General features: G+C 39.1%; 1 protein-coding gene across 4 annotated transcripts in view; it reads left to right on the forward strand.

Moving 5' to 3' along the window:
* LOC128692770 (uncharacterized) overlaps positions 1–27,996 on the forward strand; it is a 91,263-nt gene that overhangs the window by 19,064 nt on the left and 44,203 nt on the right. For 3 of the 4 annotated variants that reach the window (XM_053782129.2, XM_053782127.2, XM_053782128.2), the window contains 3 exons: positions 11,845–11,946; positions 24,252–24,389; positions 25,681–25,839. In XM_053782129.2, the coding sequence (XP_053638104.2) occupies positions 11,845–11,946; positions 24,252–24,389; positions 25,681–25,839 (399 nt within the window). The remainder of the gene's footprint in view (positions 1–11,844; positions 11,947–24,251; positions 24,390–25,680; positions 25,840–27,996) is intronic. The other variant, XM_070090044.1, reaches the window with a different exon arrangement.

Here is a 27,996-nt window from a genome sequence, read left to right on the forward strand (position 1 = left end):
GAACATGGTTTTAGAACTGCTGGAGCTTGTGGAACTCCTTGAAACAAGGCACCATACACAGAGGCACCTTACATTCCTCACACATAAACCGAGTGTCTTTGCGTCTTTGTTGCCGTCGTTTTGTTTGTGCACAGACGATGCATCTCTTCTGAGCAAATTTCTTCTGAGTTGAAGAAAGCTGTATTATGAAATGATCACCTTCCCTCCTCAAACGCTTGGGTATATCCTGAGTAATTCGAGGACCTTGTTGTATAGCAGGTGTTCTTACCTGGTACTTCATTATGAGTTGTCTGACAACAGACAAACAAAATTCACTATACGATGGTCTGTTGCCAGTCTTTATTTGGTACATATTATATGCATTGAGCATAGAAATGTCCATGAGATGGAAGAAAAGTTTCATGTACCAATTGTAACTCTTACGAACACAGTCAACAAAACCAATCTGCATGTCACATTTGTCAACCAAGCGCATGTTTTGTGTATAATCAGTCACTGTCACTGGTTTTCGAATACGTTCATTAGTCACTCGATCAACTTTGCCACTGTCTTGCATTTCATTACGGTGAATGGTTGTCAACAATGTGACATCTCGTTTGTCATGCCACCGTAATGCCATGATGTCATTGGCAGTAAACACCTGCACGTCATCACCACGAGCACTGCGTTGAGCCTGGGCATATGTTTACGATTAGAACGCACTGTGCCACACACATCTGTCTTGTTCACTCGCATGAAATCACTGAGTAATGGGCTTGTGTACCAGTTATCGGTATATAATGTATGCCCCTTACCAAGATAAGGTGCCATCATGTTTCTCACTACGTCACCTGAGATACCCAATAACATCTTGGTATCTTTCAATGTTTTACTTCCCGTGTATACAACAATATCCAACACCAGGCCACTGTCACAATCACGGAGTACAAACAGTTTTATACCAAAGCGTTTCCTCTTGCTCGGTATATACTGCTTGAATGACAGTCTACCTTTGAACAAAATCAAAGACTCGTCAATTACAAGATTCTTGAATGGATAAAAGTATATGCTGAATTTTTGTTTGAGATACATGAAAACATTTCTAATCTTGTATAACCTGTCACTTCTGTCAGGCCTGGTTTTGTCAGAGAAGTGCAACATACGTAAGAGTAAGATAAACCTGTTCACTGGTATGATTTCACTGAAGACCGGGGTAGAAATTAGCCGATCTGTGGACCAGTATGCTTTTATATTATGCTTATAGACATGAAGCATAAGCATTATTGCTGCAAAAAGCAAATACATTTCTGCAACAGTCGTCTCTTTCCACCTGTGTAGTCTTGACTGTGGTGATATGATTGTATTTGCCATGGTGTACTCAAAATACTTATTACTTTCCCTGACAATAGTTTCCATCAATGGCTGGTCAAAGAATAATTCAAAGAATTCCAGTTCATTGGCTGTGGTTCCAAGGGGACAAGTAGGTAGAATTCCACTTTGAGAGTCATCAAAGTGTTGGGGCTTGGGAACAAAATTGGGATTTTGCTGCCAATCCCACATACAGTTTGCTGGTGGATACTGGACATTTTAGGCTGGTTGTGCGGGTGGTTGTGGTTGTGGTGGGCTGGTGGCTGACGCTCCGCTTTGTCCTTGAACTGACGAGTCAGCAGCGTGGGTCCCAGCGTGGGCTGGTGAGTCACGCATGGCAGTGCCACTACCATCACCACTATCACCATCCACTGATGCCTGTGGTCTATCCATGCCAAGTGTAGCCACATCATCCTCACTATCACTACCTAAAACTGGTGTAGGGCCACGGGATGTACTCCGGGATGTAATCCATCCCCTGGGCACAGCATAGGGTACACTACCCGAGTGCATGCGGCGGCGAACATACCGACGCTTCACTGGTGAATATGATTCCTCACTATCACTACTCGAATGATCGTCGAGCGCAATAAAATCACAATCCAAGTCACTATCATCATCATTACTGAAGTCAGAGGCCTGGCCACGCGAAAATATTAGCTTTCTCTTGCATTGAGGAACAACCAACCGTGAGTCACGAGTGCCCACACCAGAGGTAGAAGGTTGAGGATCGTCAGGGTTTTCTGCACTATTATCGATATCCTGGTCATTCTTTTCGGTCACTAACTGATCAAAGCCGTAGAATTCGTCTTCATTTCCACTTCCACCAGTGTCAGAACTATCAGATAGGAAGAGGAGAGACCCAATTTTCTGGGGAGTGAGAGCTGACTTGCGATGAGGCATGACGAACAAGGGTAACTGAGCCGGCGTTCCCACAATGCTATGCGGGCGCCTAGATTTTTTGTTTATGGCGCACACGCACCACGCAGACCCGTTCTCTCACATGTAGGCCTATGAGTGCTTTCGCGCTAAATTTGACGGCGCTAGAATTTTGGCATAGATCTACGGTTTGGACACTCAACGTGAAGCCGTAGATCTACGGGACGGACCCTGAAAGGGTTAAATTCACTAACATCAGCACTAGTTTCAGGCATTTTCTTCATTAGATCATCATGCAACTGCCTTGCCTTTTCACATATTGACTAAGAAACACTATCTCCTGATAATTGTTTCTCGTTGATCCACACCAACAACAGTCTCTCCACATCTTTGAGCATTTGAGATCTCTGTTTTGTAAGCATACTTGCACTTTTTGCAACAACAGCTTCCTTGATTTTCTTTTTGTTGGGCAAGATAGTAGTGATGGTTGAATGGGGTTTGTTGTATAACCTGGCCAACTCGGAGACATGCACTCCACTTTCTTACTTTGCGAGTATCTCTTTTATTATTTATTTATTTATTTATTTATTTATTTAGTAATTTGAGCATACATACAGAGGTACAAAAAATACAGTTAAGAGCAGCATGCCAAAGCCACTTGTATGCATAGCATTACGGGCTGGCTTAAAATTAACTTAAGATTAACTAAGCAATGATGTAATCAGTGATAAAACATTATAGTATTTCTCGCCCTTTTTACTACAGAGTTGGCACTAGAAGTTTTCTTTGGGCCCATGGTGGCTTATTTAGCAGTTACAAACACTAAAAACACTGGAATAATACAAAATGTATCACATGTACGCGTGGAATTGTCTGGACTGGCTTATAAACAATGGCCCACTAGCTGAAGGCAGGTCTGCTCAGGCGCTCAGGCTGGGCGGACAGGCGGATACGATCGGGACGAATGCTCTTAACCAAATTCTTGGGCATTAGCCTAGCCAATATTTTGACGTAAAAATGCGCCACTTTCCGATTTTGGCATTAGCCGATGCCGCCATTACTCAAGGGTCCACTGTACATGTATACCAAATCAGTTTTCCTCATTGAAATTAATTGAAATGCCACTAATCCGTTTCAGCCCCCAAAAAATCACCCCAATTTTTTTGTTACAGGTTTTTAACCCTTAAACTGTCCAAACGTAGATCCATGTTCGCATGTGTAGCACTCCGAATGTGGATCTACGATCGATTTTACATTGTTTCTTATGTAAAAAAAGCGTACATGTACGTTCAGAGCATTATGTACGCAGTTTAAGGGTTAAATAAGAAAAATGTATTTATAAATAAGAAATGATTTTTGCCTTTTTTGCCAGGTCCCAGTAATGTTTGAGAATTACTGGAGTATATAGGAAACTCCTTGAAGCACTGTGTAAGATGAGTGCCACTCCACTGCCAATGGAGTGTCACTCGTGGAGTGACATTTAACCCTTTGGGGGTTTCGGATGTACTAGTACGTCTTACGGCCCAGGGTTTTTGACGTACTAGTACGCCCAAATTCTAGCGCCCTCAAATCTAGTGAGAGAAAGCTGGTAGGCCTACATATGTAAGAAATGGGTCTATGTGGTCAGTGTGCATAGTATAAAAAAATCCTGTAGCACACAGTGCGTAATGAGAAAAAAAAAACTTTGACCATGTTTTTGGATTAAAACAGCGACTTTGCACTGTATTTTCATCCAAAAACTTTGACCGTATTTTTGGATTAAAACAGCGACTTTGCACTGTATTTTCATATGGTATTTATTGTTGTATTCTAGTTTTCTTGGTCTCATTTTATAGAATGGAAGACATATTACAGAAATTGATATGATTTTGACTGGTTTTACAATGAAAAGTACCTTGAAATTGAGCTCAAAGTAGCAGAAATGTTTGATTTTTACCAAAGTTCAAAAGTAAACAAATCATGCCAAGCGTCCAATGCACATCAACTGGTGAGTCTAATATTCTTTCACAAGTGTGCTGATATTATTTATACCATTTCTACACTAATGCAGTAGTCTGCATAACAGTAAATCTTATTTTTTTTTGTAAGAATAAAAATTTAAAGTGAAAAGCCAAAGAAATATAAGAGGGGCCTGGAGATGTGACTAACGAACAGAGAACTTGTTATTTTAGTGCCAGGAATGTCTTTCTTGTTTATTCTGGACCCTATTCGGAAATTGGCATCTTTTGAAATTTGTGTGAAATGGCAAAATTGCTAAATTCTGACCACTTTATTGGATAGTTGAAATTGGTAAATGGGTGGTTTCTTGTACTCATTCGATAGAAAAAATGGAGTTTTAGCGAAATAGTTATGATTTTTGTCGACTAGTACACTGGAATTGGCCGAAAATAGGGCTCAAAATGAGCAAAATCGCCGATGCATAAGCATCGTCGAGACCGCTAACTTCGCGAGAGCATAATTCCGTAAGTTTTACATCAAATTTCATGCTTTTGGTGTCATTACGATCAGGAAAAGATTCTCTATCTTTTCATAAGAAAATTTTTTTTTTTTTTTTGTTTTTAAATTTGGCCGACCCTGACAACAAGTCTCTGAGAGGACCTGTCGACCCCCAAAGGGTTAATGATCGTGCACTGCCTTAGATTTATTTTTCACTGTTACAAATAACATGTCTGTCTATTTGTTTGTTTCTGTATGTGTTTCTATCTGTCTATATGTCTGTCTAGCTCTGTCTATGTTTATCTCTGTCTCTGCTTATCTGTCTTTCCATCTGCCTGTGTTTCTGTCTTCCTGTCTCTCTGTTTGTCTCTGTCTCAGAGGCAGAGCTGCCCATGAACGAACAGGTATTACACACGACGCAGAGTCAATTAAGTCTGATTCCTGAGCAAGTGAAAATGTGTATTACTTTCCAGTCGTGCTTATTATGCCATATATCTACAAGCATAGTATAGCATTCTGTCTGGATTCTTGGGGTTATCCTAGGTAATTTACACTATGTATAACTGTATTTAAGTGTACCTGTGAGAAAGAGACAGACAGAGACAGAGACAAAGACAGAGATAGAGACACAGATAGACAGAGACAGAGATACAGACAGAAGGAGGTAGAGACAGCCAAAGCAAATGAGCCAGCCAGCCAGCCACCCAACCAGCTGGCCTGCTGAACATGTATTACACATGTTCCTGAATTGTTTCTCTTTACTAAGGGCATATGTTATAGAACATTCTTGCAGGATGACACTACCAGTGGTATCAAAATTGAAAGGATGTTACAGATTGGTTATTGTCGAGGTTTTTGATATTTCATCTCTCCTGCAAGTGGCGGCATATCAGAAGCTCGCTCGTAACTCGGATTTTGGCTTGCAACTCAAAGCAAAAAATTGACTGAGCGACGGCTTGTAACTCGGAAAACTTGTAAGTTGGGGTACTCGTAAGTCAAGGTACCATTGTATATGCTTGTTCATGCATATGTAGTGTGGCCTAAGTGTAAGTAGAGGTAAGAAGACATATCTGAAATCTTCCATGTTTATGAAACAGAAAAAAGGCACCAGCAATCCTACATGCAAGATTTCAGGTACGTCTTCCTACTTCTACTTACAGTTAGATCACACTAGACATGCATGTACAAGCATATATGTACACACCCCTCTGGATTTTCTTCTATTTTCTTACTAGTTCTTGTTCTTATTTCCTCTTATCTCCATGAGGAAGTGGAACAGAATTCTTCCTCCGTAAGCTATGCATGTCGTAAGAGGTGACTAAAATGCTGGGAGCAAGGGGCTAGTAACCCCTTCTGTATATATTACTAAAGTTAAAAAGAGAAACTTTCGTTTTTCTTTTTGGGCCACCCTGTCACGGCTGGAATTGGCCAGTTTGTTGAAAGAAGAATACAGTGGTTCTCGATAATCGTAGGGCTCGATAGTCGTAATTTTTGGAAATCGTAACGATATTTTTGTCAAAACATTAGCTCGTTATAATCGTAGATTGACTTGCGAATAGTCATTCGTCTGGGACGCGTACTCACGCTCTGAGCCACCCCGGCCTCCCTTCCCAGCTAGTGTGACATTGTTTACCAGTGAGCGACGGTCCCCTTACTTGCTCATACAAAATATTTCATAATATTCCATTCATTTTAGTGCTTGCAACTACTAAATAAGCTACCATGGCTCCAAAGAAAGCTCCTAGTGCCAAGCCTTTGGCAAAGAAGGTGAGAAATATGATTGAATTTAAGAAAAACATCATTGAACAATATGAAAGTGGCGTATGTATGGCCGAACTGGCCAGGATGTATAACAAACCCCATACAACCATAGCTTCCATCGTGGCCAAAAAAAAGGAAATCAAGGATGCTGTTGTTGCAAAGGGGGTAAATATGCTGACAAAAATGAGATCACCAGTACTCGAAGAGGTTGAGAAGTTGTTATTGGTGTGGATAAACGAGAAACAATTAGTAGGAGATAGTCTTATGACATCGATTATTTGTGAAAAGGCTAGGCAGTTGCACGACGATCTGGTAAAGATATTGCCTGCAACTAGTGGTGATGTGAGTGAATTTAAGGCCAGCAAAGGTTGGTTTGAGAGATTTAAGAACCGTAGTGGCATACACAGTGTGGTAAGGCATGGTGAGGCTGCCAGTTCGGACCACAAAGCGGCTGAAAAATATGTGCATGAATTCAAGGAGTACATAGAGGCTGAAGGACTGAAACCTGAACAAATGTTCAGTTGTGATGAAACAGGCCTCTTTTGGAAGAAAATGCCAAAGAAGACCTACATTACTCAGGAGGAAAAGGCACTGCCAGGACACAAGCCTATGAAAGACAGGCTGACGCTCATGTTCTGTGCTCATGCTAGTGGGGATTTCAGAGTGAAGCTGTTACTAGTGTACCATTCTGAAAATTCCAGTGTGTTCAGGAAAAGCAATGTTATGAAGAGTAAATTGTGTGTTTTGGAAATCTAATAGTAAAGCATGGGTCACAAGGGAAATTTTCGTCGAGTGGTTCAATGAAGTGTTTGGCCCTAGTGTGAAGAATTACCTCCTGGAAAAGAAATTGGATCTCAAGTGCCTCCTGGTAATGGACAATACACCTGCTCATCCTCCAAACTTGGATGACCTAATTTTTGAGGAGTTTGGGTTCATCACAATAAAGTTCTTGCCCCCGAATGCCACTCCTCTCCTCCAGCCCATGGACCAGCAGGTCATTGCAAACTTTAAAAAACTCTACACCAAAGCAATGTTTCAAAGGTGCTTGAATGTGACCTCAGACACTCACTTGACCCTAAGAGGTTTTTGGAGAGAACACTTCAGCACCCTCCATTGCATAAGCCTTATAGGTAAGGCTTAGGAGGGAGTGACTACCAGGACTTTGAACTCTGCTTGGAGAAAATTTTGGCCAGATTGTGTTGACAAGAGGGATTTTGAAGGGTTTGGGGCTGACCCTGATGAGCCTATGTCACTTATTAAATCTATTGTGGCACTGGGGAGTTCCATGGGGTTGGATGTGAGTTTGGAGGATGTGGAAGAGTTGGTGGAAGACCACAACGATGAGCTCACCACTGAGGAGCTGCAAGAGCTTCAGCAGGAAGAGCAACAGATTGCAGCTCAGAATCTTGCTGCAGAGGAGGAGGAAGAGAGATGGAAGAAGGTGCCTCTTCAGAAATTAAGGAGAGTTTTGAGATGTGGGGTAAGATGGAAAGATTTATGGAGAAACATCACCCTGACAAGGCTGTTGTAAGCCATGTTGGCAACATGTCTTGGCCCATTTTAGGGAAGTGTTAAAGAGACGCCAGAAACAGAGCTCTCTGGACAGTTATTTTGCGAGACAGGGCTCCAGTGACTTTCCAGCTGGTCCTAGTGGCATTAAGAAACAGAGAAGAGAAGTAACCCCAGAAAAGCAATTGGTACCTGAGGTGTTGATGGAAGGGGATTCCCCTTCCAAACTGTAAATAATCCAATCTCTCTCCTCCTCCAGTCTCCCATACACTAAGAAGAATCTCCAATAAAGGTAAGTGTTATGCTGTTAATGTTTCATTCATCATGTCCCATTGTACTGTTTATGTACTACATCTATATTTCATGTAAAAATTTTTTTTGTTTTAGTACTTCTGGGTGTCAGGAATGGATTAATTTTATTTACATTATTTCTTATGGGGAAAATTGATTCGAAAATCATAGATTTCGATTATAGTAACACTTCTAGGAACGGATTAATTACGATAAACGAGGGACCACTGTAGATATATATATATATATATATATATATATATATATATATATATATATATATATATATATATATATATATATATATATATATATATATATATATATATATATATATATATATATATATATATTTTTTTTTTTTTTTTTTTTTTTTTCAACAAGTCGGCCGTCTCCCACCAAGGCAGGGTGACCCAAAAAAGAAAGAAAATCCCCAAAAAGAAAATACTTTCATCATCATTCAACACTTTCACCACACTCGCACATTATCACTGTTTTTGCAGAGGTGCTCAGAATACAACAGTCTAGAAGCATACACATATAAAGATACACAACATATCCCTCCAAACTGCCAATATCCCATTTAAGGTTAAAATTCTAAACTTATTTTTTATTGACACATTGGCAATTTCCAACTGAGGCAGGGTGACCCAAAAAAGAAGAAACACTTTCATCATAATTCATTCTATCACTGTCTTGCCAGAGGCATGCCTACGCTACAGTTAAACAACAGCAACATATCAACACTCCTCCTTCAGAGTGCAGGCACTGTACTTCCCACTTCTAGGACTCAAGTCCAGCTAACCAGTTTCCCTGAATCCCTTGATAAATGTTACTTAGCTCACACTCCAACAGCACGTCAAGTCATAAAAGGCATTCATCTCCACTCCTATCTAACATGCTCATGCACACTTGCTGGAAGTCCAAGCCCTTTACAAAAAATTTCCTTTACCCCATCCCTCCAGTCTTTCCTAGGATGATCCCGACCCTGCCTTCCTTCCACTATAGATTTATATGCCCTCCAAGTCATTTTATTCGTTCCATCCTCTAACTGTCCGAACCACCTCATCAATTCTTCCTCAGAATAATATTTTTAGAAATACTGCACCTCCTTCTAATCTCCAAGCTATGGATTCTCTGCCTTATATTCACACCACACATTGCCCTCAGACATGACATCTCTGTCTCCAGCCTTCTTGTTGCAACATTCACCACCCATGCTTCACACTCATATAGGAGCATTGGTATAACTGTACTCTCATACATTCCCCTCTTTGTTTCCATGGATAACGTTCTTCATCTCCACAGACTCCTCAGTGCTCCACTTGCCTTTTTTCCCTCATCAGTTCTGTGATTCACCAAGTCTTTCATAGATGTTCATTCCCAAATATCTGAATACATTCACTTCCTCCATACTCTCTCCCTCCAATCTGATATCTAATCTTTCGTTACCTAAATTTTTTTATCATCATCATCACCTTGCTCTTTCCTACATTTACTTTTAATTATAAACTATTGTTAACAAACATCACCTTAAGAAATACAGTGGTACCTCGGGATACGAACTTAATTCGTTCCAGAAGGCTGTTTGAATGCTGATACTGAATGAATTTGTTCCCATAAGGAATAATGTAAATTAGATTAATCCATTTCAGACCCCCAAAAATACACTTACAAAAGCACTTGCATAAATACACTTACATAATTGTTTGCATTTTGAGCTGTTCGTATCCCGAGGTACCACTATCCCTCTGTAGTATATAATAATTATGTACGATTCCCAGGTGATTACTAAATTTAAAAAGAAAATCTTTTGTTTTTCTTTTTAGGTCACCCTACCTTAGTGAGATATGGCTGGTTCAGTGAAAAAAAATTGCCAGCTGATATATATACTGATTGTCCTTTGTTTTTTTAATTTGTTTTATTTTTTCTACATTTAATTTTTTTTCAACAACCTGGGCATATCCCACCAAGGCATCATGACCCAAAAAGAAAAACAAAAGTTTTCTTATAAAATTTAATTTATACAGGAGAAGGGGTTACCTGCCCCTTACTACCAGCATTTTAGTCACCTCTTACAACATATACATGGCTTACAGAGGAAGAATTTTTTCCACTTCCCCATGGAGATAAGAAATAAAGAAGAACAAGAACTATTAAGAAAATAGAGGACAACCCAGATGGGCATGTAAATATGAGTGTACATGCATGTGTGTAGCATCACCTAGTAAAAGTAACAAGATACGTATACCTGTTATCCTGTGTGTTTAAGATGGTAAAAAGACACCAGCAATCCTTCTTTCAACAAACCAGCCATATCCCACCAAGGTAGGGTGACCCAAAATGAAAAATAAAAGTTTCCTTTTTCTTTCTTCTTTCAACGCACCAGCCGTATCCCACCGAGGCAGAATGGCCCAAAAAAGAAAAAGGACAGCTTCTCTTTATAAATTTAGTACATAATATATACAGGAGAAGGGGTTACTAGCCCCTTACTCCTGACATTTTAGTCTCCTCTTACGACATGCATGGGTTACGGAGGAAGGATTCTTGTCCACTTCCCCATGGAGATAAGAAGAAATAAACAAGAACAATAACCAGTAAGAAAAGATAAGAAAACCCAGAGGGGTGTTTATATATATATATGCTTGTACATGCATGTGTAGTCTGACCTAAGTGTAAGTAGAAGTAGCAAGACGTTCCTGAAATCTTGCATGTTTATGAGACAGAAAAAAAGACACAAGCAATCCTACCATCATGTAAAACAATTACAGGTTTCCGTTTTACGCTCACTTGGCGAGATGGTAGTGCTTCCCTGGGTGGTTGCTAATTACTTATTTGTGGTTATCATATCTACTTGTAGTAGATGTCCCTTTATAAAATGTTCATTGGTTATTGACTACTTACTACCTCATCTTGTAATTTATTCCATTGTTCTGTTACTCTTGTGAGGAAGATAATTTTTTTTTATCCTTTCAGGAACTCTACTTATTATACAACTGTGGCATCTTGTTTGCCCTTTTGATGGCATTAGGAAATCTTTCTTATCTATTCTATTGAATCTTTGTATATGTAATCAATATGCTTCCTCTTTTCCTTCTTTCAGACAGAGATGAGATATTTAATGTTCTCAGCCTTTCTTAGCAAGTAAATACATTTAGCTCTGGGAGCCATTTTGCAGCTTGGCTTTGGACTTTCTAGCTTGTCCATCATTAATGCATATTCCAATTTTAATCTGATATGCATTTTGAATGAAATTTTTTGCTGTTACTCCATCCATATTTTTTTTTCTTTCTTCAAGTCTGCCAGTGTAGCATATTGCTTCTTACAATTTCATTAATATGATCCTACAGTGACAATCCTTTGTCAGCTATGACTCCTAGGTCCCTCTCTCTGTGCCTGCCACTTGGAATATTTTATCAGATTTGTACAGTACATTATAGATTATATTTTATCAATGTGACAGCTACTTTAAAACTGTTTCCTTCATGTAAATTTGTCTTTCTATTTATTCTGAAGTGGTAAAGTCTGCATTGAACTGCCAGACTGTGATATGTGCTGATGTACTTGACTCTGACACTTCTTGCTATAGGACACTATATCACCAAATTGTTTTTTGTCTAGATATCTCTACTGGAAAGAAAGTCTTATATAGAAGACAAAAATGGCAGCAGATACCTGAGAATGCTAGCTGTATCCACACGAACACTTCATCGAATTCTCTTGGTAAGTTTTTGCTGATGTTACGCTTTTTTATACAGGTACAACACTGATTTTCTGGCACCTCTTTTAGTCCAGACAAAATTACAAGAAGGCACTAAATATTAAACTTAAATAATTATTAACCGCTTCACTGTTGGAAGCCCCAAAATTAAAGCTGCAGTCAAGTGTTGGCATTTTTTATAAAAAAAATCTGGAATGGTAGAGAATCTATTTCTGAAGGTAATTACACCAAAAATATGAAATTTGATGAAAAACTTACATTTACGCAAGCTCAAAGTTGGCAGTCTGGATGCAATTTACTCGGCAATTTTGCCCAATTTGAGTCCTATTTTAAGCCAATTCCATTGCTCAATTCATCCAGATACTTAGCTATTTTGCTAGTATGCCTTCTGTTCTATTGATTGAGCACAAGACACTGCCCATTCCACAATCAGAACTATTCTGTAAAGTGAACAAAATTAAAAAATTAGATTTAAAAGCTGAATCCGAAATAAACACTGTAGACACTCCAGGAACTAAAGCAATTATTAATCATGTCCTCAGGCCTCTCCTATATTACACTTACCCTCCATTTTGAATTCATCATCACAAAAATCACAGATTTACCCTATTTCTTGGAAAATAAAATATAACCAGGAATTCAAATTCAGATTTATTTATTTCTTTGCAAGTACTAGTACATTGAGATTATGTATTTACAGTAATAATTTGCAATGCAAAGAGAGCCTCTGTTATGCCTAGGCATTATGGGCTGACTTAATTTATTGGCTTACTGACTACTTAGCACTAAAGAAATTTATCATAGTTGTACAGTAGATCTATTAATTATAAGTGAATCTAATTTCTTTAAACCAAAGGATATATTCATATACAGTGGACCCCCGGTTAACGATATTTTTTCATTCCAGAAGTATGTTCAGGTGCCAGTACTGACCGAATTTGTTCCCATAAGGAATATTGTGAAGTAGATTAGTCCATTTCAGACCCCCAAACATACACGTACAAACGCACTTACATAAATACACTTACATAATTGGTCGCAATGGGAGGTGATCGTTAAGCGGGGGTCCACTGTATTCAAAAATGCTTTATGTGAAACATGATTCAGTTATATTTCTGTCGACAATGGACAATAGGTTCAAAAGTAAATACAGTGGACCCTCGGCATACAATGGCATCGGTATACGTTAAATCCGGTATATGATACATTTTAACACAAAAATTTTGCCTCGCCATTCATTAAAAAACCCGCCACATGCGATTCGTCCGGGACGCGTCCACATGTGGCCTGAACTGCCCCGTGCGTGCCAGTGTTTACATGCCAGCCAGTGTGCTCACATCTAAGCATACATTCGGTACATTCCATATTATCACAGTGTTTTTGGTGCTTGTATCTGCAAAATAAGTCACATGGGCCCCAAGAAAGCTTCTAGTGCCAACCCTGTGGTAAAAAGGGTGAGAATTAGTATGGAAATTACGAAAGATTTTGAAGGGTTTGGGGCTAACCCTGAGAAGCCTATGCCAGTTGTGGAATCCATTGTGCCTACTTCAAAAATTAAGGAAATGTGTGCAAAGTGGGTTGAACTGCAAACCTTTATGGATGGAAATCACCCTAACACAGCTATTGCAAGCTGTGCTGGTGATTATTACACTGACAATGTTGTGAAACACTTTAGGAATGTCATAAAGGAATGGGAGGTACAGGCCTCTATGGACAGATATGTTGTGCGACAGAGGTCCAGTGACTCTCAAGCTGGTCCTAGTGGCATTAAAAGAAGAAGGGAAGTAACCCCGGAAAAGGACTTGCTACCTTAAGTCCTAATGGAAGGGGATTCCCCTTCTGAACATTAACAACTTCGACACTCTCCCCTCCTCCCATCCCATTAATCATCACCAGATCTTCATTAAAGGTATGTTGTTAGTAGAGTACGTACTGCTAACTGTGCATGTCTTCTTCAGTTTGTGTGCATTAAACTTAATATTTCATGTAGTAAAACTTTTTTTTTCACTGTACTTTTGGGTGTCTTGCACGGATTAATTTTATTTCCATTATTTCTTATGGGGAAAATTAATTTGCCTTCCCATAATTTTGGCATACAGTGAGCTCTCAGGAACGGATTAATATCATATACCGGGGGTCCACTGTATTGAAATTATATTATGGGAATATTGAATATTGAGCATTTAGTCTAGGGTGATTAAGTGGCTTTTGAGAAGAGTCTTAAATTGATTTTCAGACCAGGTTACTTTAGTATTTTCTGGTAATGAATTGCATATTTTGGGGCCCTTTATGTGCATAGGCTTTTTACAGTGTGATACGGACACAGGGTACATCAAAAAGAGATCTGTGTCTTGTGTTATGGTCGTGTGTCCTGTTAAGGTTGGTGAGGAGAAGTTTGAGTGGAGGGTTTATGTTTGCATGTATTGTTCTATGTATGTAGTAGGCACATGAATAAGTATGGATGTTCGTATTGGTGAGCAGATTTAAACTTTTGAAAATTGGTGGAGTATGCTGTCAGGAGTGGGAATTTGTTTTAATTCTGACTGCAGCCTTTTGCTGGGTTATTAGTGGTCTTAGGTGATTTAATGTTGTTGATCCCCATGCACAAATTCCATATGTGAGATAAGGATATATGAGTGAATGGTATAGTGGCAGGAGAGCTGATTGTGGAACATAGTACCCTATCTCTGAGATTATGCCTACTGTCTTAGAGATTTTCTTGGTGATTTGTTGTATGTGTGTCTGGAACTTGAGGCTACTATCAAGGTGGATTCCTAGGAATTTTCCCTCTGCGAGTCTTGAGACGGGTCATCCGTTTAGTGTTATGTTAAGTGGAACATTTGCAGCTTTGTTTCCAATCTGAATGAAATAGGTTTTATAAATATTCAGAATAAGTTTATTAGTCATCATCCAGGCAGATATTTTCTGCAGTTCGGCATGGACAGTGTTGGCGAGTATGACTGGGTTTAGGTGGAAGAAGACGTATGTAGTGTCATCTGCAAATTATATGGGTTTGAGTAGCTGTGATGCATTCAGTAGGTCATTGATGTAGATGAGAAAGAGGTCCAAGGACACTTCCCTGTGGGTCTCCTACTGTGATTGGTTGAGTGGAAGAGTTTGTACCATTTTTTTTTTTTTTCAACAAGTCGGCAGTCTCCCACCGAGGAAGGGTGACCCAAAAAGAAAGAAAATCCCCAGAAAGAAAATATTTTCATCATCATTCAACACTTTCACCTCGCTCACACATAATCACTGTTTTTGCAGAGGTGCTCAGAACACAACAGTATAGAAGCATACAGTGGTCCCTCGTTTTTCGTAATTAATCCGTTCCTGGAGCCGTTACTATAAACGAAATTTACGATTTACGAATCAATTTTCCCCATAAGAAATAATGTAAATACAATTAATCCGTTCCTGACACCCAGAAGTATTAAAACAAAAAAATTTTTAACATGAAATATACATGTAGTACATAAACAATACAATGGGAAATGATGAATGAAACATTAACAGCATAACACTTACCTTTATTGGAGATTCTTCTTAGTGTATGGGAGACTGGAGGAGGAGAGAGAGTGGATTGTTTATGGTTTGGAAGGGGAATCCCCTTCCATCAACACCTCAGGTACCATTTGCTTTTCTGGGGTTGCTTCTCTTCTCTGTTTCTTAATGCCACTAGGACCACCTTGAGAGTCACTGGAGTCCTGTCTCACAAAATAACTGTGGAGAGAGCTCTGTTTCTGGCATCTCTTTAACACTTCCCTAAAATGGCCCAAGACTTTGTCACTGTACATGTTGCCAACCTGGCTTGCAACAACCTTGTTAGGGTAATGTTTCTCCATAAAGCTTTCCATCTTACCCCACATAGTAAAAATCTCTTTACTATGTGTTCACAAGTGTTCGAAAGTATGTTGGATAGAAGCAAGTGAGGGCAAATGGTTTTTTATGAGGATGCGCTGTTGGAGTGTGAGCAAAGCAACCCTTATGAAGGGGCTCCGGGAAACAGGTTAGCCAGATTTGAGTTCTGGAGGTGGGAAGTACACTTCCTTGCTCTGAAGGAGGGGCGGTGATATGCTGCAGTTTTAGAACTGTAGTGTAGGCATGCCTCTTCCAGGAAGGTGATGGAATGTGTGATGATGAAAGTTTTTATTTCTTTTTTGGTTCACCCTACCTTGGTGGGAAATGGCCAATGTGTTTATAAAAAAACACATAGAAAAATAGAGAAATCTGTTATTTTAATATCAAAATCATAAATAAGCAATGTACGTGTACATACATTACTCATAGCTAAAATTAAAAATTCTCAATCTGAAGTTGAGGAATTGTGGTGACGTGCACTTAGCTTTGAGTGGTGACGTGTACTTAGCTCTGTGAAGACCTGTTTGTGTGCTCTCTGTGAATCTGAACCAGGATGCCCTCTCTTGAGCAACTTTACCAGCAGCTGAGAGAAGAGCTCAGAGTTGCTAAACTGGAGATACAGCAATTAACGGAGGAGAACTAGAGGATTCGTAGTAATCCTCCTGTTGTGAGTCCCCAGATTAAGAGGTGAGCTTGGTCAGTGGCCGGGCAACATGGAACCAAGCTGAGGATCAAGAAGACAGTTGGAGAGGCAGAAACAACGAGAACCGAGAAGACTACTGTGGAAACTTCCAACCCATTCTCGGTGCTATCTGACGAATGTGGGTGTTCTACTGGGAATGTCACAACGAACACTAAGGAAGATTGGCAGATGTGAGTGAGACATCCCTAGAAACCCCAACGAAGACCATCGAGAACGTTTTGATGAATTCCACAAGTGAAGGTGTAGTGCTACCTGACGAATGCGAGTCGACTACTGGGAACATCACGATGGACATCGCCAAGTAAGGTAATAACATTGTTGTTGTTGGGGATAGCCAGATTAGGTGCATGGATAGGGCATTCTGCTTGAAGGATAGGAGTAGGAGGCAGAGAGTGTGTTTTCCTGGGGCTGGGATGAAGGATATTGTTAGCCGTCTGGATGACATTATGAGAGGTAATGGGAGCAATCCTATTATCTGTCTCAGTGCTGGAGGCAACGATGTTGGCAGACGTAGGAGTGAGGACCTGATTAGCAGGTATAGGACAGCAATAGAGGTAATTAGGAGGAAGGGTGGGAACCCTGTCATATGTGGTATTTTGCCAAGGAGAGGAGTTGGAAAGAATGGTTGTCCAGGGCAATTGGTGTCAGTTGCTGGCTGGACAAATACAGTACTGTAAGGAAAATGCGATAACATTCATTGACAACTGGGACCTCTTTTATGGCAGAAATGACATGTATGCCAGGGATGGGGTTCACTTATCTAGGTCTGGGGTGGGAGCACTGGCCAATGCAGTGGAGGGAGCTGTTAGGTCTTTAATCTAGGAATAGTTAGTGGTATGGGTTTTGGCAGGAAAACAGTGAAGTCCCAGTGTAGTAATGTGAGTACTAGGAGAACTAGTAATAGGCAAAATGAGGTGGATATTGGAAAGCCAGTGGGACTAATTGACAAGGACAGTAATAGGTTTAGTGGAAGAACAGAAAGGAGCAGGAAGGGTAAAGAGAAAGGAGGGTCCCTAAATATATATTACACAAATAGTCGTAGTGCTAGGAACAAGATGGACGAGTTGAGACTAGTTGCTAGTGCAGGTAACATTGATGTATTTGCCATAACTGAGACGTGGTTTAATTCAAAAAGTTGGGACATGCCTGCAGAATGTCGCATTCAGGGTTTTAAATTGTTCCAAGTAGATAGAAGTATCGGGAAGGAGGGTGGGGTGGCATTGTATGTCCAAGATCGCTTGAACTGTTGCATAAAAAGGGGTATTAAGTCTGAAGTAACACATACAGAGTCTGTTTGGATAGAATTTTCAGAGGGGCATGAAAAATTTATTTTAGGTGTGATATACCATCCCCCAAACTTAGATAGATACCAAGGGAGACTACTATGGGAGGAAATTGTTAGGGCCACAAGACACGAAAATGTAGCAATTCTAGGAGACTTTAACTTTCGTCAAATTGATTGGAACTTCTTGACTGGGAATTTAGAATCATACGACTTTTTAGAAGTAGTTCAGGATTGTTTTTTGAAGCAGTTTGTGACAGAACCTACAAGGGGTAATAACCTGCTTGACTTAGTTCTGGCAAACAATGAATCCCTTGTTAATAATTTAGAAATTTCAGAGAAACTCGGTGCTAGCGACCACAAATCAATTACATTTAGCATTGAATGGAAGTACGATAGTAGGGATAACTCAGTAACAGTCCCAGATTTTCGCTTAGCAGATTACGATGGGCTTAGAGAACACTTATCATCTGTTGATTGGGGTAACAAAGAGAGGTATCAATATGACAGTTTTCTGAACACTATACATGCTGCTCAAAGAACGTTTATCCCGTATAAAGAAATTAGATCAAATAGAAATGACCCAAAATGGATGAATAATAGGCTGAAATATCTACTAGGGCATAAGAAAGGAATTTATAGGCGTATCAAAAGAGGTGAGGGTCATCTTATGAATCAGTATATTGACATTAAGAGGGACATTAAAAAGGGGATAAGAAGAGCTAAAAGGGACTATGAAATTAAAGTTGCTAGGGATTCTAAAACTAACCCAAAAAGTTTTTTCCAGGTATTTAGAACAAAAGTTAGAGATAAGATAGGTCCCCTTTAAAATAACTATGGGCATCTTACTAACAAAGAGAATGAAATGTGCTCGATTTTAAATAATTATTTTCTCTCGGTTTTTACACAGGAAGACACTAACAATATTCCAGTAATTAATTTTTATAGTGGGCTAGAAGAAGATAAATTATGTAACATCACAGTCACTAGTGAAATGGTTGTGAAGCAGATAGACAGACTGAAGCAAAATAAGTCACCGGGTCCTGATGTGGTTTTTTTCAGGGGTTCTTAGGGAATGCAAAATAGAACTCTGTGAACCATTAACTAACATTTTTAATTTATCTCTTCAAACAGGTGTAGTGTCTGATATGTGGAAGATGGCTAATGTAATTCCTATTTTTAAAACGGGACAAGTCGTTACCATCAAATTACCGCCCAATAAGCCTGACCTCAATTGTAGGCAAATTACTAGAGTCAATTATAGCTGAGATTATAAGAAGCCATCTCGATAAGCATAGCTTGATTAATGATACTCAGCATGGATTCACAAGAGGCCGGTCTTGTCTAACTAATTTATTAACTTTCTTCAGTAAAGCTTTTGAGGCTGTTGACCACGATAAAGAATTTGATATTATTTACTTAGATTTTAGTAAGGCTTTTGATAGAGTTCCGCACCAAAGACTGTTAAAGAAAGTGGCAGCTCATGGCATTGGGGAAAAAGTGCTCTCATGGATTGAGTCATGGCTCGCGGACAGGAAGCAGAGAGTGTCCATAAATGGGGTTAAATCCGAGTGGGGATCTGTAACAAGTGGCATTCCACAGGGATCAGTCTTGGGCCCGTTGTTGTTTATAATATATATCAATGATCTTGATGAGGGAATTACTAGTGATATGAGCAAATTCGCTGATGACGCAAAGATAGGTAGGATAATTGATTCAAACGTAGATGTTAGGGAACTTCAGGAGGATTTAAACAAACTCTATTCTTGGTCAGAAAAGTGGCAGATGCAGTTCAATGTAGATAAATGCAAGGTTCTGAAGCTCGGAGTGTCCATAACCCTAGCACTTATAAGTTAAATGATGTAGAACTTAGCCATACAGATTGTGAAAAGGACTTGGGGGTTATGGCGAGCAGCAACCTTAAACCAAGACAGCAATGCCTAAGCGTACGTAATAAGGCAAATAGATTACTGGGGTTTATATCAAGAAGTGTAAGCAACAGAAGTCCAGAGGTCATTCTGCAGCTTTATACATCATTAGTAAGTGATGAATGGTTTGAAAAACCGACAAGTTGAAGATTGAGACACTATGCAACATATGGGAATCTCACTACAGTATATAAGCCACATCTACGGCCCTATGCTGTACATTCTACAAGATTGATGGACTGAACACATCGACTCCAGGCTGAGGGACTGATTACCTCAATCTCCTCCTCTCCTTATGCCTTTCTACTTTGTATTGGACTGATGAAGCCACTGTGTGGCGAAACGTTTCCTGATTATAGATTCCCATATGTTGCTACCCAAGAAATAAGCTCTGATGTGCAAGTTCCACTCAAATTCAACCCCTCCCACTCATGTACTTATCCAACCTAAATTTGAAACTACCCAAAGTCCTAGCCTCAATAACCCAACTAGGTAGACTGTTCCACTCATCAACTACCCTATTTCCAATCCAATACTTTCCTATGTCCTTTCTAAATCTAAACTTATCTAATTTAAATCCATTACTGTGGGTTCTCTCTTGGAGAGATGTCCTCAAGACCTTATTAATATCCTCTTTATTAATACCTATCTTCCACTTATACACTTCGATCAGGTCTCCCCTCATTCTTCGTCTAACAAGTGAATGTAACTTAAGAGTCTTCAATCTTTCTTCATAAGGAAGATTTCTAATGCTATGTATTAATTTAGTCATCCTACGCTGAATGCTTTCTAACGAATTTATGTCCATTCTGTAATATGGAGACCAGAATTGAGCTGCATAGTCTAGGTGAGGCCTTACTAATGATGTATAAAGCTGGAAATAAATGGTATTTCAGAACACCAATACGCAACCAGGTCTGACGACACAAGGAATGCCTGTGTACAACACCGTATTTCACACAACCACTTGATAAACTACAGAAACTCAAGACTTATCCCCACAGAAGACAACACTCAATACCGAAGAATCCTGGAATCATCACTTATTTCTATATCCGACAACTTCAGCCAGAATAGTGGCTTCTATAACATAGCTGAACCACTTGCCAAGAAACTTCTTCATTGCTATCCCACATAAGAACACAGGAATGGAAGAACACTGTAGAAGGTCTGCTCACAAACTTATCCAATCTCCTTTCCAAGCTACCCAAGATTTTAGACTCTATAACCCCACTCGGTACATCATCAGATGCAGCATTCTCTACCTGACCTCAGCATTCTGAACCTGACTATAAATACTCGCATCCCTTCCACCCCAGGTAGATCTGTTTGTGACTTGAAAAAGCCCACTGTGTGGGCGAAACATAGTCAATAAAGGATCACATTATACTCCATATGTGTTTATATTTCCGATGTATAAAGCTGCAGTACGACCTCTGGACTTCTGTTGCTTATACTTCTTGATATAAATCCCAGTAATCTATTTGTCTTATTACGTACGTTTAGGCATTGCTGTCTTGGTTTAAGGTTGCTGCTCACCATAACCCCCAAGTCCTTTTCGCAATCTGTATGGCTAAGTTCTACATCATTTAACTTATAAGTGCTAGGGTTATGGACACTCCCGAGCTTCAGAACCTTGCATTTATCTACATTGAACTACATCTACCACTTTTCTGACCAAGAATAGAGTTTATTTAAATCCTCCTGAAGTTCCCTAACATCTACGTTTGAATCAATTATCCTACCTATCTTTGTGTCATCGGCGAATTTGCTCATATCACTAGTAATTCCCTCATCAAGATCATTGATATATATTATAAACAACAACGGGCCCAAGACTGATCCCTGTGGAACGCCACTTGTTACAGATCCCCACTCGGATTTAACCCCATTTATGGACACTCTCTGCTTCCTGTCTGTGAGCCATGACTCGATCCACAAGAGCACTTTTCCCCCAATGCCATGAGCTGCCACTTTCTTTAACAGTCTATGGTGTGGAACTCTATCAAAAGCCTTACCAAAATCTAAGTAAATAATATCAAATTCTTTATCGTGGTCAACAGCCTCAAAAGCTTTACTGAAGAAAGTTAATAAATTAGTTAGACAAGACCGGCCTCTTGTGAATCCATGCTGAGTATCATTAATCAAGCTATGCTTATCGAGATGGCTTCTTATAATCTCAGCTATAATTGACTCTAGTAATTTGCCTGCAATTGAGGTCAGGCTTATTGGGTGGTAATTTGACGGCAACGACTTGTCCCCTGCTTTAAAAATAGGAATTACCTTAGCCATCTTCCACATATCAGACACTACACCTGTTTGAAGAGATAAATTAAAAATATTAGTTAATGGTTCACAGAGTTCCATTTTGCATTCCTTAAAAACCCTTGAAAAAAGCTCATCAGGACCTGGCGACTTATTTTGCTTCAGTCGGTCTATTTGTTTCATAACCATTTCACTAGTGACTGTGATGTTACATAATTTATCTTCTTCAGCCCCACTATAAAAATTAATTACTGGGATATTGTTAGTGTCTTCCTGTGTAAAAACCGAGAGAAAATAATTATTTAAAATCGAGCACATTTCATTCTCCTTGTCAGTAAGATGCCCATAGTTACTTTTAAGGGGACCTATCTTATCTCTAACTTTTGTTCTATAGACCTGAAAAAAACTTTTTGGGTTAGTTTTCGAATCCTTAGCAACCTTAATTTCATAGTCCCTTTTAGCTTTTCTTATCCCCTTTTTAATGTCCCTCTTAATGTCAATATACTGATTCATAAGATGACCCTCACCTCTTTTGATACGCCTATAAATTCCCTTGTTATGCCCTAGTAGATATTTCAGCCTATTATTCATCCATTTTGGGTCATTTCTATTTGATCTAATTTCTTTATACGGGATAAACGTTCTTTGAGCAGCATGTATAGTGTTCAGAAAACTGTCATATTGATAGCTCTCTTCATTACCCCAGTCAACAGATGATAAGTGTTCCCTAAGCCCATCGTAATCTGCTAAGCAAAAATCTGGGACTGTTACTGAGTTATCCCAACTATCGTACTTCCATTTAATGCTAAATGTAATTGGTTTGTGGTCGCTAGCACCGAGTTCCTCTGAAATTTCTAAATTATTAACAAGGGATTCATTGTTTGCCAGAACTAAGTCAAGCAGGTTATTTCCCCTTGTAGGTTCTGTCACAAACTGCTTCAAAAAATGATCCTGAACTACTTCTAAGAAGTCGTATGATTCTAAATTCCCAGTCAAGAAATTCCAATCAATATGACTAAAGTTAAAGTCTCCTAGAATTACTACATTATCGTGTCTTGTGTTCCTAACAATTTCCTCCCATAGAAGTCTCCCTTGGTCCCTATCTAAGTTTGGGGGACGGTATATCACACCTAAAATTAATTTTTCATGCCCCTCTGAAAATTCTATCCAAACAGACTCTGTATGTGTTACTTCAGACTTAATACCCATTTTTATGCAACAGTTCAAGCGATCTCAGACATACAATGCCACCCCACCCCCCTTCCCGATACTTCTATCTACTTGGAACAATTTAAAACCCTGAATGTGACATTCCGCAGGCATGTCCCGATTTTTCATATTGAATCACGTCTCAGTTAAGACAAATACATCAATGTTACCTGCACTAGCAACTAGTCTTAACTCGTCCATCTTATTCCTAGCACTTCGACTATTTGTGTAATATACATTTAAGGACCCTCCTTTCTCTTTACCCTTCCTGCTATGTATTAATTTAGTCATCCTATGCAGAATGTTTTCTAACGAATTTATGTCCATTCTGTAATATGGAGACCAGAATTGAGCTGCATAATCTAGGTGAGGCCTTACTAATGATGTATAAAGCTGCAGTATGTCCTCTGGACTTTTGTTGTTTACACTTCTTGATATAAATCCCAGTAATCTATTTGCCTTATTACGTACGCTTAGGCATTGTTGTCTTGGTTTAAGGTTGCTGCTCACCATAACCCCCAAGTCCTTTTCGCAATCTGTATGGCTAAGTTCTACATCATTTAACTTATAAGTGCTAGGGTTATGGACACTCCCGAGCTTCAGAACCTTGCATTTTTCTACATTGAACTGCATCTTCCACTTTTCTGACCAAGAATAGAGTTTATTTAAATCCTCCTGAAGTCCCCTAACATCTACGTTTGAATTAATTATCCTACCTATCTTTGCGTCATCGGCGAATTTGCTCATATCACTAGTAATTCCCTCATCAAGATCATTGATATATATTATAAACAACAATGGGCCCCAAGACTGATCCCTGGGGTTAAGGCACTCTGGCACTGTCTGGGTGTATTTTATACAGGAATGTTTGAGAATAAGTAACACTTGCACTAAACAATTCTGTTTCATAAAAATCCACATTCTTTTAATTCATGTAAAAGGAGTATGATACAGTACAGTATTGTGCTTTCAGAAAATTTCAACAATCTTATTTTTTTTGCACCTGTTGGATTAAGAATAAATAAGCTAATACAAGAGTTAAATTTCATTCTTATACTTCAGGCATTAAAAACACATGCAGAAAATGCTTTTGTGTGTGCATCTGGAAAGAAGCTGTTTGTTGAACTGACAGCCATGACCCATCGACTCTTCTCTCTGGTCACCTCAGTCGGAGTCAGAGCTCCTAGACTGAGTGCGCAGGTCAGTTTAAATGTCTCGTATTTGTTTATTTGATTTCCTCAGGGTTTGTAAAAAGACAATTGAGGTGGTAGGAGCTGAACATACTGAGCAGCTTCTGTTGATCATCATGGTAACAGCAGCTAGCATGAGTTATCACAGTAGCACCATGATAACTCTCAGTGCCATCATGATATCACCAGCTCTGGGAAAATAAAGATATATTTTGTTTATTTTCTTCATCTTTACTGATAACTTCCTTTCATGGCCTTGTGTGATCACTTCTTGAAACTTATGAATTGCCTTGAAGTATGTTGAAACTGGAGAAGCACTTGAAGCCTTGGCTCCAGTGTTGCATGTGCTTGTAACTTCACATTAGAAACAACAGTTATATGTATACTGACATTGAATATCACATTAAAAATAACATACTGCTGCACATCAAGAACTAACAGTTATATTGACACTGGACATCAAGAAACAGCAGTTACACTAACACTGAACATCAAGAAACAACATTATACTAACACTGAACATCAAGAAACAACAGTCATACTAATACTGAATATGAAGAAACGACAGTTATACTAGCACCGAACATCAAGAAACAACAGTTATGCTGACACTGAATGTCAAGAAACAACAAACTGCTGTTGCTTTATCATTGTGTATGTTATGAATTTTAAAGTGTAGGAAGTAGTTAAGTAATTGGTAATCCTGTAAAGTCAAGATCCTGACCAGGAGTGTCGACACTACAGTAATGGTCTATAATCTTTGTTCACTAATAATATGATTCTTATGGTTGAACTCTACAAAGTTCCTTAATTAAAAACCTTTGTTTGCTTTTGAGTATCGGATGAAGTGAGGAATTAAAACTCTTGTATTTATTTGGCAGTACAGCCTCTCCTCACTTAACGACTGAGTTCCCTTCCTAAGACCTCGTCTGTAAATGAATTCGTCAGTAAGTGAGGAGCATACTACGTATAATGGTAGTGAGTTTGTGTCAACCATCTTTGATATTGTTTTAAATAATGTCACCTTTGCACCATTTATAGCATTTCTGGTATACATTTTTAAATGTTTATACAGTAGTGTACTGTATATAATAATAAACAGAATAGAGGAAATCAGCTCTAACATACATTTTTTAGGTATGAATACTGGTCAAAGGGCCTGTATTGAGTTGTGGTAAACAAGTACGTCGCTAAGTGAGGAGAGGCTGTATATACAGTATATCGAGTAATATTTATTATGTTGATACCCTGACCACAATCTCGGTATTATGTGAGAGAACATAAACAGTATATTGTTCTAGGTCATTCAGAAAGGTGAACATTTATCAGAAGACAGCAGCACTGAGGTAGTATCGTCAGACATTGACTCTGATGCTCTCTCCATCTTACAACCACATTTGGTTCGTCACAGAATAGCAACATTGGCACGTCACAGACTTAAAAAGAAACGAAGGATGAAGGTATGTAGTACCCTAAAATTTCATCCTTTTCAACTCTATTGTCTATAACACTAGCCAACAAAATTTAACTTTATCCAGTTCAGAAACCAAATTGGTTGTTTTAAGCTAACTTTGATACACTGATCATGAATTGGAGCTTGTTTAGTCTCTATCATGTAGGTTTTCTGAAAGCTTATGATAAATATTTTAGCTACAGTATTTAAGATTTTTTTTCTGTCTCATAAACATGCAAGATTTCAGGTATGTCTTGCTACTTCTACTGACACTTAGGTCACACTACACATACATGTACATGTTTTTATATACACACTCACCTGAGTTCTGATTAAACTGAGACACATGTGCAACATCTGGGTATCTTTATTGTAGACGTTTCGCCATCCAGTGGCTTTTACAATACAAAATCCAGGACATAACTTGAAGACAGGAGAACTATGTACAGAAGATGAGGTAATCAGTCCCTCAACCTAGCAGTAGGTGCGAAGAGCACCATAGTCATGGAGATTCTGAAGCAGAAGCAAGGCGCCTGACGCTTATATAGTAACGTCAGGTGGAAATGGGACGGGTAGCAGACGAGGGCATAGTCACTGGTAGGTGGGATTCCCCAGTGGAAGTAGGTCCTACCCAAAGAGATGGGTTAGTTGTAGTAGTAGTTGTCGTAGTAGTTGTCGTAGTCGTGAAGATTATGTGCATGTCCTCAGAATCAAGATTCCATGATGTTGCAGTGTCTGACAGGTTGTACAAGAATGGTATACAACATCATGGAATCTTGATTCTGAGGACGTGCACATAATCTTCACGACTACGACAACTACTACCACAACTAACCCATCTCTTTGGGTAGGACCTACTTCCACTGGGGAATCCCGCCTACCAGTGACTATGCCCTCTTCTGCTACCCGTCCCATTTCCACCTGACGTTACTATATAAGCGTCAGGCGCCTTGCTTCTGCTTCAGAATCTCCACGACTATGGTGCTCTTCGCACCTACTGCTAGGTTGAGGGACTGATTACCTCATCTTCTGTACATAGTTCTCCTGTCTTCAAGTTATGTCCTGGATTTTGTATTGTAAAAGCCACTGGATGGCGAAACGTCTACAATAAAGATACCCAGATGTTGCACATGTGTCTCAGTTTCATCTTGTTGGTATAGTATACCATTCTTGTACCACCTGAGTTCTCTTTGATTTTATCTTAATAGTTTTTGTTCTTATTGCTTTTCTCTGTAAGCCTTGTGTGTTGTAAAAGTCAACTAAAATGCTGGGAATGATGGGCTAGTAACCCCGTTTCTATATAGCCCACTAAAAAAAAAAAAACTGTCAGAGTGGGATGTTTGAATGTGCATGGATGTTGTGCAAATGATAAGAAAGAGATGATTGTGGATGTTATGAGTGTGAAGAAGCTGGATGTCCTGACTTTAAGTGAAACAAAGTTGAAGGGGGAGGGAGAGTTTCAGTGGGGAGAAATAAATGGGATTAGGTCAGGGGTTTCAAATAGAGTTAGAGCTAAAGAAGGAGTAGCAATAATGTTGAAGGATAAGTTATGGCAGGAAAAGAGGGAATATAAATGTATAAATTCAAGGATTATGTGGAATAAAATAAAGGTTGGATGTGAAAAGTAGATTACAGTAAGCATTTATGCACCTGCAGAAGAGAGAAGTATATAGGAGAGAGAGAGATTTTGGGAAATGTTGAGTGAGTGCTTGGGGAGTATTGAACCAAGTGAAAGAGTACTTGTGGTTGGGGATCTCAATGCTAAAGTGGGTAAAAATGTTGTGGAGGGAGTAGTAGGTAAATTTGGGGTGCCAGGGGTAAATGAAAATGGGGAGCCTTTAATTGAGCTATGTGTAGAAAGAGGTTTGGAAATAAGTGATACATGTATTTTTTTTTTCAACACGTCGGCCGTGTCCTACCTAGGCAGGGTGACCCAGAAAGAAAATCCCCAAAACTAAAATACTTTCATCATCATTCAACACTTTCACCTCACTCATACATAATCACTGTTTTTTGCCAAGGCACCCAGATACAACAGTTTAGAAGCATATATAAAGATACAGTATAAATAGTGACCTGAAATAATATAATAAACTCCATAGAGAATATAATATCAGGGGCCCCAATTATATATATACCATTTTTTTACACATCCCTCCAAAGT

This window comes from Cherax quadricarinatus, chromosome 30 (assembly GCF_038502225.1).
Source record: "Cherax quadricarinatus isolate ZL_2023a chromosome 30, ASM3850222v1, whole genome shotgun sequence".
Taxonomy (NCBI): Eukaryota; Metazoa; Arthropoda; class Malacostraca; order Decapoda; family Parastacidae; genus Cherax; species Cherax quadricarinatus.